The sequence below is a fragment of the Ictalurus punctatus genome, chromosome 10, assembly GCF_001660625.3.
Source record: "Ictalurus punctatus breed USDA103 chromosome 10, Coco_2.0, whole genome shotgun sequence".
NCBI lineage: Eukaryota > Metazoa > Chordata > Actinopteri > Siluriformes > Ictaluridae > Ictalurus > Ictalurus punctatus.
The window spans coordinates 17224919-17242193 of NC_030425.2; the positions used below are offsets into that span (position 1 = coordinate 17224919).

The 17275-nt window shown below is 38.5% G+C and overlaps 1 protein-coding gene across 1 annotated transcript; it reads left to right on the forward strand.

Annotated features, from left to right (window-relative positions):
• Positions 1-201: 201 nt before the first annotated feature.
• Positions 202-14847, forward strand: enc3 (ectodermal-neural cortex 3). The gene is made up of 3 exons (XM_017477833.3): positions 202-368; positions 1692-3491; positions 12733-14847. Exon 2 carries the CDS (start codon positions 1705-1707, stop codon positions 3472-3474), a length of 1770 nt encoding a protein of 589 aa, XP_017333322.1. The 5' UTR covers positions 202-368; positions 1692-1704; the 3' UTR covers positions 3475-3491; positions 12733-14847.
• The last annotated feature ends 2428 nt before the right edge of the window (positions 14848-17275 follow it).

The following is a 17275-nucleotide window of genomic DNA, read 5'->3' on the forward strand; positions in this document are numbered from 1 at the left end:
GAACTGTGTGTGTGTGTGTGTGTGTGTGTGTGTGTGTGTGTGTATATATATATATAATGCGAAAATACAATAAACAATAAATAATAATAATCCTTTTAAGGCTGTGGGCAGGGTGATCGAGTCCACGGTTTCTTTGTTGTGATTGGCTGTAGTTTTGCATATTCATAAAGGGGAGGAGCTAAAGGAGGCGCTCTTGGAGGAACACAGCTGTGCGCGCAGAGGAACTGACACTCTTCTTCAGCCGAGACAGGAACTGTGTCCTTCTCCTTCCACACCAGGAAGAGTCATGTTCGCAGAAAACACGACGCTAAACCTGTAAATATTTCTACTGCGACTGTAAAAGTTTGACCGCGACGAGAAGAAACAAGGTAAGATAAAGCGGTGAGAAATGGGAAAGCTCGGCGTGTGTGTGTGTGTGTGTGTGTGTTCATTAAGGACAGAGTTTTAGCCCCTTGTGTTATTCATATTAGCTGATTTATTTAAATGTATAAAGCGTAATGTTATTTCTTAATGTTAAAAAAAATATATTATTATTATTATTATTATTATTATTATTATTATTATTATTATTATTATTCACCAATTATATACACTTTACAAACTGCAGTTTCACTGCAGACAGGTGATAAGAAATGTCCTGAAAGCAGGAATGAATCATGATTCTGGAATCATAAACCTGAACTGGTGAATAAGAGAGGTGTGTGTGTGTGTGTGAGAACGAGAGAGAGAGTTTATATCTTGATGGAGACCAAATATCCCCATAAGTATAGGAATATCTGATCATTTTAACCTTGTGGGGACATTTAGGTGGTCCCCACAAGGATGTTTTTTTTTCTTTAAATAAATATTTAAAACAAAAAGAGACAAAAAGTTTCATTTTCATTACTGAGATTAAGTTTAGGGTTAGATTTCGATACATGCATAGTATTAATTAGCTGCAGTGATAATTATGTCAATGGAAGGTCCTCACAAGGATAGGAAGACAAACTTGCGCGTGTGTGTAATTGCAGGTGCACACACCCAATTATTCTGCTATTTGACGTTTATGCAAAAGTATGCTAAATGTTTTCCACAGAACAGATCACACTCCAGTTTGGTTTCATTTTTGTTACATTTGCACCAAAGGCTTCCGTCTTAAAATTTTCCCACCTGAGATAAGTGTATTCATTTCACAACAGTGAAAAGCCAAGCCAAGAGAGAGACACATGATCCTGCCTTCAAATTGATCCAAACTAAAGAACTGTAGAGGCTAGCTGTCCTCATGCTGTCTTCCAAACATACACTCTAGCGATCATAAATTCTGCCTTAAAATGACATCTCTTTTTAAATGGAACAAATGTTTTAAATTGTCTAAGAAAATATGTAATACTGTGCCTGTATTCAAATATTAGTCTCATTATTTTAACTTGTACAATAATGTAGAGCTGAACTTTCCACCCACAGAACACATTATGGTGGAGTTAGAGTTGTATAACTATTAACTATAAGAATCCAATAAAAATATAGCAGCTTTAATAATTAATAAAATATTGCAAATAATAACCCACTTGACTTTGCTTCATGACCTCCAGTTTGAGAACCATTAGTATAACCTATTAACAGCTCACACAGATCAATACTCTACAACCAGATTCTCTGATAGTATATTGAAAGTATTGCTGTTCTATTTACTTGTCGTTTGTTTGTTTTAGAATTTATTCAGAGATGTCTGTGAGTAGCCACGAAAACCGCAAATCCAGGTCGAGCTCCGGCTCCATGAACATCCACCTGTTCCACAAAACATCACATGCTGACAGTCTGCTTACTCAATTGAATCTTCTGCGCAAACGCTGTGTCTTCACGGATGTTGTGCTCCGGGCCGGAAATCGAGGTTTCCCGTGTCATCGGGCCGTCCTAGCCTCCTGTAGCCGCTACTTTGAAGCCATGTTTAACGGCGGACTCAAAGAGTCCCGAGACGCGGAAGTCAACTTCCACGACTCGTTGCACCCGGAGGTCCTGGAGCTCCTCTTGGACTACGCATACTCCGCCCGCATCATCATCAATGAGGAGAATGCTGAGTCATTGCTTGAGGCCGGAGACATGCTGCAGTTCCACGACATCCGAGATGCCTCGGCAGAGTTCCTAGAGAAGAACTTGCACCCGTCGAACTGCCTTGGGATGATGCTCCTCTCTGATGCACATCAATGCCAAAGGCTTTACGAGCTCTCCTGGCGCATGTGCCTGGCGAATTTCGCTACCCTTTACCGCACCGAGGACTTTCTGAACCTCCCGAAATTTCAAGTACAGGAGCTGATCTTCAGTGAGGAGCTCGAGGTGGAGGATGAGAGCGTAGTGTATGAGGCAGTTATAGACTGGGTGAAAGCTGATATTGGAAGGAGAATCTCCGACTTGCCTGAGCTATTGCGCTGTGTCCGTTTAGCGCTTCTTCCAGAGACCTACCTGCTCAAAAGCGTTGTCACTGAAGAACTCATCATGGGAGATAAAGTGTGTCGAGAGATTGTCGAAGATGCCGTAAGATGCAAGATGAAGATCCTCCAGAATGATGGTGTGGTCACTGGTTTCTGTGCTCGACCCAGGAAAGTCAGCCAAGCGCTACTTCTTCTGGGAGGCCAGACTTTTATGTGTGATAAAGTGTACATGATAGACAACAAAACAAAGGAGATCATGCTCAAAACTGACCTTCCCAGTCCTCGAAAAGAGTGCAGCGCCTGCGCTATTGGCTGTAAAGTTTACGTCACAGGAGGCAGAGGCTCTGAAAATGGTGCTTCTAAAGATGTCTGGGTCTATGATACTTTACATGACGAATGGTCCAAGGCTGCGCCGATGCTTGTAGCCAGATTTGGACATGGCTCGGCCGAACTGGACCATGTCCTGTATGTTGTAGGAGGCCACACTTCTTTGTCAGGCTCATTTCCTGCCTCTCCATCAGTCTCGCTCAAACAGGTAGAACAGTACAGCCCACAATCTAACAAATGGACTCTAGTTGCACCTCTTCGGGAAGGTGTGAGCAATGCTGCGGTCGTAGGAGCTAAAAACAAGCTCTTTGCTTTTGGTGGAACCAGTGTCAACAGGGACAAGTACCCCAAGGTGCAATGTTTTGACCCCTGCGAGAACAGGTGGACGGTGCCAGCCGCTTGTCCTCAGCTTTGGCGTTACACAGCAGCAGCAGCTGTTGGCAATCACATCGTGGTCATCGGCGGAGATACAGAGTTCTCGGCAGGCTCGGCGTATCGGTTCAACAGCGAAACATATCAGTGGACTAAATTCATTGATGTCACAGCCAAAAGGATCAGCTGCCATGCTGTAGCCTCGGGGAACCGACTCTATGTGGTGGGGGGGTATTGCGGCGCTCAGAGGTGTAAAACTCTGGACTGTTACGACCCCTCGACTGACTCTTGGGAAAGTGTGACTAGCGTCCCGTATTCCCTCATTCCCACTGCGTTTGTTAGCACCTGGAGATACCTGCCATCCTGAACGTGACAACCGGTTTGGTAAGTAGGAGCTCATAGAAATATACAATAATAAATTAAAGCTAAAAAAATGCTGAGATACAAGTTCCTCACCTGGTCTATTAGTCGGTGTTTTTTTTTCATCAGATGTGGCTTGATCAAAAATATCATGTGTAAAAAAAATGATAATAATAAATGCTGCTTAGTGAATGATTTCTAGCCCTAATGAGTGCTGTTTGCTGTCAAATAAAAAGGAGAACTCAGTTAATAGCATCTAAAAGAATGAAACAGGGGCTAATTACAGAGCAGAGACTTCAATCAGTTAAAGCAGAGTAAAGCTCAGGTCCACGCTTGCTGTCCTTTACTTCACGAGTCTTCTAACCACTCTGCATTCATTCCCAGAGGACATTTTCTTGTATAATTTTATCTTACAATTTGAATAGGGATATAAATTTTTTATATACACTTCACATTGTGTTTTGCATGAGGTGAGATGCTACTGTGAAAGAGGAGAAAACAAAAGCCATATTGTTAGAACAAGTTTTCCAGTCAGGGATCTCTCTCTCTAAAATAAATATTTTATTTACACTTAGAAACATCCTGAACAAATTTGCTCACTTGTTTGAAAGCGTAAACAAACCTCAACAAACTTTGCTCCTATGCAAGAAGCTCCAAATAAGGTTGTGTTATAACAGGAAGACATGGAAATCACAGTACGACCGAAAACAGCGGCTGGTTTGGCTTTGAAATTCAAACTTATAAACTGGAGCAGCTAGAATTAGCATGTTTACTTGGAAGAGGATTCAAGAGAGTGTCCGGAATCATCAGCTGTGTTGCCAGAGTGAAAACACATGCTTCTGTGTCTCAATGTGAATTTTATTTTCACTAAAAAGGTCTCTAGGTCATTTATTTCCACTCACAAATCTGTTCGAGAAGGAGGCTAGTTGTCTTTTCCTGGTATTAGTATTAAGTTGAAAAGTGGGATTGTTTTGGGAAAGAGGATATTGGAATACATCAGTTACATTGGCAGAACAAGTTTCAGTCCCAGCCTTTATTCTGTCAGAGTATAGATAAAAATCTTACTTACATATGTAAACAAACCTAGAGCTTTTGTGTAAAGACCAGTTCACACTGGATGTGCTTCTGAAGCATTTTTTGATACAAGTGAGATGTGTTTCATGCTTGGCACTAAACAAAAACAATTGTCACACGGATTAATTTGTTATTTAATATTTGTTAACTAAAAGACTAAAACATATAAGAATATTTAAAAAAAAAAAAAAAAGCACACTGGACATTCCACATCCACAGGAGTGGTGCTACATGAGAAAAAACTACAAGCGACACAAGTGACTTGTCACTTGCTAGTGCTTTGTTGAAAATTCATCCATACCTCCATTTTCCATACTGCTTATCCTACACAGGGTCGGGGGTGGGAGCCTATCCCAGGAAACTCCTGACACAAGGCAGGGGACACACTAGATGGGGTGCCAACCCATCACAGGGCACAACCACACACTCATTCACACACCTAATTTGGAAATGACAATCAGTTTACAGCGCACGTCTTTGAACTGGGGGAGGAAGCTGGAGTACCCAGAGGAAACCCCCGAAGCTTGGGGAGAACATGCAAACTCCACTCACACAGGCAGGGGTAGAGCCCCCAACCCTGGAGGTGTGAGGCAAACATGTTAACCAATAAACCAAGGATTATAGGCTGTTGTTCCTATTGTGTGGTAACTACAGCTGGCCTGACTCATTGACACAGTTGAAAGGCATTGTTGTTCTTGACAAAAATGAAGCCTGTTGTTTTTCCAGTAGCACATGCAGTGTGGGTTGAATGGATGATGAAGGCTTGTGTACATTTGGAGTTCTCTAAACAAAGAAGCAGTAAATAACTGATTGTTAACAGGAAATTTATCAATTAAAAAAAATATAGCACAAATTAAAAAAAAAAAAAAGCCTTTAATGAATTGTACACAGAAACTTGTTAGAGAAGGTGGCTGGTTATCATTTCCTAATATTAGCAAGTTCTCCAGGTGGGATTGTACTGGGAAAGAAGATTCAAGAGAACGTCAGAATACTTCAGCCATATTGCTAAAACTGTTTCTTCTTTGCTCTGTCTAAATAAGGGTTTTATTTTTTACATGTAAATAGTCCTGACCAAAAGTACTGCTTACTGTTTCTGTTTAAGACCCTGTAAACCATGGCCGGTTAACAAGAAGGCGTCAAAACTGTAACACAACCAAAAACAGCTGTTTGTTCACTGTTAAAACCTCACAAACATGGCTGAGAAGACAGCTGATTGTTGCCCTAGAATAAACAAAAATAGTTTCGTTTTCTTTTGTTTTTTTTTCTGACATTTAGAAGAGATGTCCTGGAAAAGAAGGTTCAAGAGAATGTCCAAAAACTTTGGCCATATTGCCAGAAATGTTCTTTACTTTGAATTTTACTTGCACTCAGCACCAAATGTGAACATACATTGCAAAGTAGTATGAGGAAAAAAACAGGAGCTTGTACATCATTCAAAGTCAGAAACCTGCCAGTCAGAGGATGGATGCTTGTCTTTTCCTGGAATAAGAATTTATTTTTTTGAGAGTTAATGCTGGGGGGAAAAGGATTCAAGCTAACATTCAGAAATGCCACACTGGCAAAACAGCTCTTCTCATAGAAAACTCTCAATAATCTAGTTCTCACAGGAAGTCTACAAAATTGTCCACGTTTTCAGCTTTCCTGAAGTGTATGCTCACACACTTTATAGTGAGCCCTCACGCTGTCTTTTGTCCCTCAGCTGTAAACAGATGGACAGGGTGGAGACGTGCTGAAGGGCCTTGAATTCTCAAGCCTGCAGATCGCATTTTTATTGTGCTGTTGCTTTAAAGCCTGCTAATTTGGTGTTGATTTTTTGCACATCATACTTATTCTGTAACACCAGAGGAGAAAGGCACGCAGGCTTAGGGAGGAAGAAACTATATTTTACTCCGGCCAGAAGCTCCAAACTAAAAATACCTGCTGCTCTCGAAGCTTGAGGGGAAAATACGAAAATACTCTCCTACGAGAGTAAACAGGTCTGTTCATGTTGGCTGGAAATGTCATACCTGTTTCATGAAAGTGTACACAAATAAAATTCTCAGAAGTGTATGTTCACACATGCGTCAGTCACCGAAAATGTAAAAACGACCCAACGCCCAGTGAATTTTCTGTGAAGTGTGACACATTCCTAGCTTTTATTAGAGTTGATCCAAGTTTAAAACAAAAAAATGTATTAAAAAATTTATCTTCGCACACATCGAGTCATTTATACACTCAGTTCTGTACTGCTAGGCTACTGCTAACCTGCTAAGCAATGCTAACCATCAGATAACCTACTAGTTGTGTTTTACTTTAGATGCTAACATCTGCTAATATTTCTCAAATGGTGTTAAATAACTTTGCTAAAATTATACTTTCTTTTTACACTAAGGGGAAATATGACTAGAATCTGTTGTACAATATGGTGATATAAACAAACACATTTTAATGCTAATTACTTTACTTTTTCTATTTGGAGTCAATATTTAATAGTTCATTTTTAATACAAAGCCCCAGCAGGCATCCTTTAACCAGTACACTGGAATAGAAAGCAGTACCAGGGAAAACAGCGTTAAAAGAAGCCGTCTGTTTGTTCTGTGACACACCTGAACCAAGTCAAAGGTCACGTGGCTCATTTCAGCTGCTGTCCTGCACGAAGCACTTACTCAGTACTTATGTTTTATTAATGCACTTTTTTTAAAGCCACCCGAGAAGGACAACTGAAAGAGGGCTTTTATTCTCACATCTGTGCACGTACTATGTGCGCACACACACACACACACACACACACACACACACACACACACACACACACACACACACACACACACACACACACACACAGAGTGTCCTGAGCCTGAGGCTGAAGCACAAGTAGATTTGCATAAAGATTTTACTCCCGTTGCGTTTCAGCCAGAAAATGTGACACAGTGACCCATTTGACTACCCGTCATAAATATTCACTGGCCATAATTAATCATAATTACACATTATCCATACATTTACATTAGGGATATAACCAACAATGGAAGGTTCATCTGGTTAAGATTAGAGGTGTGCATCAGGACTTGCATCCTGAGAGAGGAAGGTTTTTACTTTCTTACTTTATTTTTATGTGGGCACAAGGGACAAGCAGTCAGATAAAAAACTTGCTGGATAAATAAAGACAGTGTTGTATGAAGCATTCATTCATCCTTAGTAACTGCCTGGTCAGGGTCACTGTGGTTTAAGTTAGGCTACTAGTTTGTTTATATTTTGTGAACTATATCTATCTGTCTATCTATACTGTATGTATGAATGTATGTGTGTGTGTGTGTGTGTGTGTATATATATATATATATATATATATATATATATATATATATATATATATATATATATATATATAGCAAGCAGGTACAAAGAAGAATTATATCTCTAGTTGAGTGATGAGGAACTGTCAGAGCCAGAATTCACACACCATGCATTTCACATTAACATAAATACATTTTCTCCACCTTGGACTGCATTTTTTGTAAAGCTTCATTTTCTCTCATGGCTTATTGCTTTAACTTATAAAACAAAGGTCTGGATGAGTGACTAACATGACTCACTCAAGTGAACGGCGGCGAGAGTTACCTTTTAATGTTTAACTGTTAATGATTGGCTTATTAGCCATAAGCCAATCATTAACAGTTAAACATTAAAAGGTAACTCGCCGCCGTTCACTTGAGTGAGTCATGTTAGTCACTCATCCAGACCTTTTGTGAATGAGGAATTTTATATAACTAATCATTACAACTTTAGGTGAATAAGTCCTAAATTTATACATTAAAATAGCTCACGACTCAACCTAAACAGGATCTTTTGTCTGCGAATGGCTTTTCACAACCATTGTTTTAGCTCAGTAAGGACAGCTCAGACCTCCTGACACACGGTACTTTAAACAAGATTGTCCAAGCTAATGCAAATTCATGAAGCAGCTCTATGACAGTGATGGATGGATGCGAGCCGCTTGCATGCTGTAATTACACCTGCTTCATTATGAAGCAGCACGGCTTGTGTGTGTGTTGGGGAGCAGATGTGATCAGCATGGCTCAAATGAGCAGCCTGACAACCGTTACGTGACGTTTATTGAGTTTATTGACGCTGGCGTCCACACTCCACACCCCTTGTGTCCCCTGAGACCTGAGGTGTGATGGGGCAAAACTCTGCTCACAACAAATGAAATCTCATATTTCTCTTACATCATATGTCATGTTAGTATATAGACATGTGCTGATAATTGATTATCCAATATATCACCAATAAATCATCTAATAAAATGAGAGTGGAGTGTCTATGTAGCTGCATTTTTAGGCAGAATTTGAGCTTCCAACGTAAACATGGTCCCATCTGGAAGGCAGCATAATAAACCATAATAAAGTTTAAAATATACGGTAGTTAAAACTGTCTCTCTGTCAAACGTGCTAAAATATTAGGTGATTATCATGATAATAGTAGAAAAATGTACTACTGTGTCTGCTAGAATGGTTTTATTACAAAAGGCAAGAGAACCAACAACTACTGTTAGCATGAACTTGATTAGCTAATCACCATAAGACATTATAAAACCACCGAGATGGAGTTATCTTGCTTTGTATTTAATATTATAAACACAGTAATTAAAAAAAAAACATATCTATGCTAACTGTGTCAAGGCTAGTGAATTATATGCCCATATTTATTACCATGATTAGTTTATCAAAGCCATGTTACATTAGCTATGTTACATAGCTAACATAGCCAAACAAGCTAGCTAATGCCTGAAACTATTTTATTGTTAATTAAAACAGTAGCCAAGTTTGCTAGCTGTCTAGTTAACAAAACAGTTTACCTAGTGTAAGCTAACCTTAGCTAGCTAAATATTTAACTTTTATTTAGCTTATGTTAAAATTAATTTTAACCACTAGCCATGTTTACTGTCAAGCTAATTTCTCTGACTGACATTGGATAGCAAGCTAGCCAGTATTAGGTGAATTATTATTTTGTATAATTACAATCCATGTTTTATGCTAATCACTACATCTAGCGAAAAAAAAAAATGAAAAAGGCTGGTGACCAAGTTAGGGACTGGCTGTCTGAGTTTAACTTGTCACTCAGTCGAGTTGTCTAAATTCTAGTGAAATTTGGTGAGGAAATACATCCTGCTAATTTCAGCGAAACTAAAGCTTTACATTGTTGTGTGTTATGAGTAAATGCTAAAACCTGAGCTAACTCATGATGCTGGTGCTCCACACACACAGTCACAGGAAGCCTCCCAGCCATGACCTGAAGAACTGGAATCTCTGGTTTTAGGCCGGAAATCAGGCCAAAGGTTGTACATCAAGCTGCAGGAGTTAAAACGTGCACGCACACACACACACACACACACACACACACACACACACACACACACACAAACTGACATTCTGCAACACACACACTGGTTCACTGCCACAGCGGCTGTTTCATTCCACACTGCTTCTTATATTAAGACGCTTGGCGTGTGTGGAAGGAGTCCAACTGTTTAAAATAATCTGCACATGTGGAGTAAAGAAGCTCATGGATACTTTAATAGCACTCGCAGCTCTTATGTGTCAGGAATTTAGCACAGCTCATCAAGTGCTGTGCACAAGTCATACTGTTTTACTAAAAAATTTACTTTAAAAATAATAATAAAGGGACTTGAGTCGGTTTGTCTGTTCCAGTTGAAGAGGCGTGGCCTGTATGTGTCAGTCTCTGTGAAGGAGGTGTGGCCTGTGTGTCAGTCTCAGTGAAAGAAGCGTATCCTCTGTGTGTATGTCAGTCTCAGTGAAGGAGGTGTGGCCTGTATGTCAGTCTCAGTGAAGAAGGTGTGGCCTGTATGTCAGTCTCAGTGAGGAGGTGTGGCCTGTGTGTGTGTGTCAGTCTCGGTGAATAGAATTCAAAATTCAATAGAAAATTGATGTAGTAATTAAATTGACGAAACCCACAAAAGAACAAAAACTTTTTCTTTCTTTTTTTTTTTTTTTTTTTAAATCCAAAATCTTTGATATTATGTAATGCCATTTTCTGTAACAGTCAGCTGGAAGGAGGTGAATATCCATATATAATTATCAAATTACTATTATGTTGTTTCATCAAAAGGCTAAGAATAGGACAAATCCAAATTAGCTGTAAACATTAATAATAATTTGGTGAGAGATTTACTCCTAAACCTAATTATGAATTAATGGCATTAAATGTATCCCTGTCAGAGAAAGGGTTTATGGTCATAAGTGTAGCAGATGGGCCATTATTGGATTTAAACCATGCAGCTGAAGAGTTTTCTATCTATGTTTTCTATTTTTATATATTTATATCTGTATATCTTTGCTTATGCTCCTTCTCTTATACAAACAGAGTGATGGCAGTCAGATGTTGACCTTTCTTTCTTTCTTTCTTTCTTTCTTTCTTTCTTTAACCATAGTATTATATTGGTATTGGACATTGTGAGACTTTCAGGGGTTTCAGGACCAAAGTCAACATGGTATTGTAACAACTCTAGTTTGCACTGAATCATATTATGTTGCATCATATGTCATCAAAAATATCTCAAAATCATATTGTATTGAATTGCTGGTAGCTTTAATTCTTTAATCAGATCAATGCAGGGTTTTTGTCCCAGAAGGGGACACACACTCCTAAATGTTGGACATTGTTGTCTTTAATGCTGTTGCTTTATTAACCATGTCTCTATGATGAAATGTTGTCATAGCAGAATGTTGTTGTTGTTTTTTTTAAAAATTGACTAACTCGGTTCTATTTTTCCACATTCACAGATATCCATCTCAGATTTGTGTGTCTGTGTGTGAAATTCTATCCTGTTTAGGCACATGCACAACAAAGATTTTTGTGGCTTTTGCAAAAACGCTGTGTCTGAACCCTTGTTTACAAGCAGATAGATAATGACACAGTGTGGCATTAGCAGTGGGATCAGGCTTCTAGAAGCTTCTGGAGGTTTATTATAGCCTCTGGTCCTGACAGCTCAGCTAATGAAGCCTCATTTGAGCAGTTAAGTGTTTCCCGCTGGTGCCACGTGAAGCTGCTGGAGTTATGGCTGTCTGTTCTGCACGACTGCTGAATATGCAGACTGAACATGACTGAATTGATTAACGCCGTTCTTTAATAGCACCTCGAGTATAAGAATATCAAACGCCAAAAATGCTTAGAAATCAATTTAGCATACATGCAGTATAATTAGTAAGCATCATATTATACAGAAAATGCAGTGTCATCTTGTCTGAAACCAGAGCTGTAATAAACCTGTTAATATCAGACCGAAACACACTGTAATAAAAATACATTCTCATTAAATATAGCCGAAAGTGATTTATCTAAGGAATAAAACACTCCGTGTTGTACTGTTAAATAATCAACACTGGGGTGGTGTGATGAAGTAGAGTTACCACCCCAAAGTTGATTATTTTCCTATGACACCATGTCCCTACATGCTTTATTCCTTTTACACCACTGCAATTTGCAGACGAATGCAACGTATCTGTTACTTTTTATCAGTTTATAGTTAGATTTAATGTCCACGAACCAAGTTAGTTTCCTTATGTTATAGCAGCTATAAACAGTCGTTCCCTCACCAGCCTCTATTTTTTTCTCTATCTTTAAGTTAATAATACAAATAAAACGCAGCTTGTCAACTTCCCAAGTGTAAATTGCTCTGTCCTGAAGATGTTAGAAAACTTAAAGTTACACCTTTACCTCTACAAATCACTGACACTGGACATACATGTTATATTTTAATGAATGTGTCCTTACATAAAAATAAAAAAAAAACTTCCCCGTATTAGAGATTACACACATTTAAAAAAAAAATCTGTTTATGTGGAGCATCTGCTGTGAAGTACCCGTGAATGAGATGTTACTATAAAAATGGCCATGTATTATTATTATTATCATTATTATTATTATTATTATTATTATTATTATTATTATTATTATTATTATTATAAACCTTTGATTAATCAACACATCGTGACCGATCAGAATCCAGAATTCAACAGCGCTGTGATATAAATTATACAGAAATGTGTGTAAGGAGTTTAAACGAATTATGACCTGATCTGGTTTTGTCACATGTGCTGGATTTTTATAGGAATGCAACAGCTTTTCTGAGTTCATGACTTAAATAACCCACATGTCTCCCTCTCTCCCTCTCTCTCTCTTTTTGTCTTTGTAGATGTCCAGTGTCGTGAGGAATGCAGGGGAATGTGTCCTCTCGTTGGCTGAGGAATGCAGGGGGTGGGGGGAAAGAAAACACAGAAAAAGAAAGAACGAATGAAAGGAAGGAAGAAAGACAGACAGAAGCCTGCTGAGGAATAAAAGAAAGGTACAAGAAAGGAGCACTTGCCAATTCGCAAAGGAAAAAGTAGAGAGTTCGGCATGTAGGCGATAAATCAAGAGTGGACTTTTTCTTCAACTCTAAATTAAATCTGAAAGACTGTAAGCTCTGCACACACACATCAAACCCTGCCCTGTTATTCCCTCTTTTTTCACCTCCTTTGATTTTCAAGGAGGGTTTTGGTTTTCACTCTGAGAATTTGACGCTAAAACGAACTGGAGAAACACTGTGTTAGATGTTGGTTTAACCTCGAAGGTTCGGGATTTAGCCTGAAACAACACACTGGTTATCAGGACGAGGAAGCTGCGGCTCAGCTCGGTGTTTAAAACACAACTCGCTGTCAGCTGGCTGAGTTAATGAGTGATGTATTAAAACTGTCGCGCCCTGTGCGGATCTTTTTTGTTGTTGAGAAAGGAGATATAAATGCCTGGATACACAACACATACACGTTTAATTATCCTGGCTGTCGTATATTTAACATATTGCTAAATATTGTGTGTTCAGGGAGCTCGATGAATCATATGAAGGCTCCTCTTCGCACCGTTTTTGTGTGGATCAAACGACTTTCAGACTACTTTTAAAACTGAATATTTAACTTTTGTGTTTGATAAGCTGACCGTAGGAAAAATGTACTACTTTATTGTCATTTTTTTTGTCACTTGCATATTGTTGTAGCATTGTTTGTCCATTATTGTACTATACATAATGTAGCCTACAATTAATATAGATTTTGTATATGTTAATGTAGCTTTTTATGTTATTTTTATGTTAATGGTTTAACACTGTCAGATAGAATGAATGATTTTCTCCCATCTGTCGTTTCAGATAAAATCTACACTAGAGCTGGGTGATATGATTATATAATATCGATATTGCGTAGAGACACCAGTTTAGCTAAAATTGACGCTAAAACATCCCATAACTTACGCAGACATAAGCTACTGAATATTTTGGCTGATTTCAGGTTTAAAAAAAACATTTATTAAATTAAGGCTACCCTATTTTTATACCAATAAAGCTAAAAAGACAAATTTATATAATGTCAAAAAAATTACTTATGTTTTTCTGCTTTCGTAAGAAATGCTGTTCCAAAAACGAATCATCGTGAACCGTATTAAGTATCGTGATGTGATATTTGTGCCATGTCACCTAGCCCTAATCTGCACTGTGCTATAAATCATCCTTTTGTGAACTTCTGCTATCTTAAGATGTTTTTTACTCTAATGTTCATAAATGTTACTGGCTTAAACTTGTTCCTCAGTAAAGAGACATTGTTGGCAATATAAAAAAACAAACTGTCTTCGTTTCTGTCCTGTGTGTGACATCATTTAAGCTGTTGGATTCTTTAGGTGTCCATCATATCCTGTGGTGACTCACTGACTGAGGGGTTTAACACTCCCTAATTTAACACATCTGACTCAACAAGCCCTTCAGGAGTGCAATTTGTTGTTTTAAAAAAGAATACCTCCGAGCTAAATGCTCAAGTCACGTCTAGTTCGTGTTCTTGCTGGAAAGTCCGTCCAAATGCTAGAACCAGAGCTGATTTAAACGATCATACGCAAAGGTGTAGTCAATGACTGAACTGTAAATGTGTTTCTGTTTGTAAAGGAAAATGGCCAGGGTTAAAGTTTGTGCAGAGGTGCCAATATTTACAGTTTAGCCGTAGCATTTGGAGCAGTGGGGTGGCGACGCTACCTGTTGTCAGTGGTATGTATTATGAAAGGATGCTAATAAATGAACAGTAATCAGTGACTGGGTGGCGTGATGAAGCGGGGTTACAAGACAGTTTAATTCCTGCAATATGCCAACGATTACAATTTTTATTTATTAAAGGATGAAAACTTGTATTGTTTATCTGTTTATAATTGAATCGAATGTTAGGGAATGTCTGTGAAACAAGTTAGTTTCTGTTCTCGCTTATGTTATAGCAGCATTAAACATTTGTTCGCCTCTCTTTTCTCTCTCGTGAAATGATTAAGAATGCAGGTTCTCATGTTGCCAAAAAAGTCTTAAACTCCTCTGTCCTGAAGATATCGGAAAGCTTAAAATGAAGACTGTTACAAAGCGCTGACACCGGAGACTGCTTCTATAAATGTTAAATAAATGTGTTCTTACACATTAAAAAAAAAAATCATTTATATGGAGCAGCTGCCTTACAATGCACCAAGTTGTTACTTTAGAAAGAATACCGTACACGGTTATGTCATGTGACAAGAATATGACAGTTGCACTACTGTTATAGAAAATTAATCAACACCTTCTGACCAATCAGAATGCAGAATTCAACAGCACTGTGGTATAAAGCTTGTGAATCAGTCCCTAGTACAACACTGCTGGTCATGTGCCTACTGGGGAGGTGAATACTCCTCTCAGGTGCTGTGTGCTTGACACATTCATCGCTCCAGGGCTGAAGGTGTGCTGCATGCTTTTCAAATCACTCAGAGAGATGATGAGCAGGTTGTAAAAAAAAAAAAAAAAAAAAACCCAGGAGGTGTCCGGGATTAAAAAATAAATGCCACTTAGATTTACTACACATGAAATTAAATCCAAGAGAGTGTACAGATTGAAAAGGAGCAGTTTTATAAACATTACATACTCTTCAGAGCCACAGCAACAGAGTGGTTGGCCTCATGCCCAGCACAAATCCCATGAGAAGTGTGTGTGAGTGCGTGTGTGGATATGTGTGTGCGTGTGCGTGTGTGTCCAGACCACTTAGGAGAGACGCCAGATGGAAAACCCGCCCAAAAACAGCTGGGTGCTCTCTCATGGGACAAACAACCGTTGGAGCGAGAACTGAAAGAAATGTCATTTAAAAATATTTCATTATTTTTGCAGGGTTTATTGTAACTGTACTGTGAGTGAAAAGATTCTGAAATTCATTATATATATATATATATATATATATATATATATATATATATATATATATATATATATATATATATTTCTCTATAAGCCTTGAGGTTTGGATGTGTATGACTTCATTCATTTTGGGTCAAAACTTTACAACTGGAGAGTCTCTACACGCACACATGCACACACACGCACACACACACACACACACACACACACACACAGTATCCAAACAGGCACGAGATGAAACATCTTCCTCTCAAAGGGTTCCAAATGTGTGTGTGTGTGTTGGTATAAAAGAGTTGGCTGCTGAAAAGCTCCATTGTCATGCAAAAAGAAAAACGGAAAAGAAATCAAGCAGATTCTGCCTGTGACACAATTACAGCGGCACGCATAAATAGTTGTTTGAAGCCTGGCAAAAAGCAGCAAAGAGACAAAAAGACAGGAGGAGGAGGACGAGGAGGAGGTGGTAGTTTGCATCTGGTTGCAGAAAAGGGGCAGTGAGGTGGAAAGCGGTCCACTGCTTCTGCAACATGACACAAAGTCCTAAATTAGAGCAGATTAACCTCCTTTCCGTTCTTCCCTGTCAAGGATGTAAAGAAAGAAAGAAAGCAAATAGTAGCTCAGCACTGTGAAGTAAGATCTATGGCTTTATCTATTCTGTATATTTTGAGTCATTTCATAACTCTATATCATACTGCTGTAGGAAAATAATCAACCATGGGTCGGTATGATGAAGCTGAATTACTGTTCCCACCATAAAGGTGGTTATTCTTCTATAACAGCACATCTTGGAGTGTTTTATTCCACTTATACCACAGCAAATTGCAAATACGCACACTATTAAAGGATGACACATCATACTTTTATCCGCTTATATAGCAGCTGTAAACAGTCGATCCCTCACCAGCCTTTCTGGTAACAGCTTGTCATGTTAGCAAGAAAGTGCAAAGGATAAACTCCTGTGTCCTAAAGCTGTCGGGAGAGAAAATAAATAAACAAATAAAGTTACAGCTTTACCTCTGAGTGTGCTGACACTGGAGACACCGTCCACAAATGTTAATAATAATAATAAACATGAAATTAACAATAAATAAATAATGAAATAAACATTTCCTTAACCAAAACTTCACTATATCACTTACTGATTACACACACGTCATTTTAATTAGTTTATGTGGCGCGTCCGCCGTACATGAGCTGTGCATGAAACAATAATGTATTAGCATGAGTGCATTGATATAAAACTCTGATTTTCAGCACTTCTGTAAGAACTCATAGGAAATTGACCAACAACTTCTGACCAATTAGAATCCAGAATTCAACAGTGCATTGGGGTAATATATTCTAAAGATGACTATTTTAAGCAGTCCAGAAGCATTTTAAACAAAGAGTTTGAGGATCAGTAAGAACTGTGGGATTTCCTTCAGCTTTAAATTAGCCTAAAAAGAGTAAAAAGGCACTTGCCCGCATGCTGCCTATAACTGAACTATAACACTATTGCGCATGTTAAAAATCACAAAATATT

Bases quoted from the DNA above. Each gene is read 5' to 3' on its own strand.
- enc3 (XM_017477833.3), top strand. From the start codon at position 1,705: ATGTCTGTGAGTAGCCACGAAAACCGCAAATCCAGGTCGAGCTCCGGC.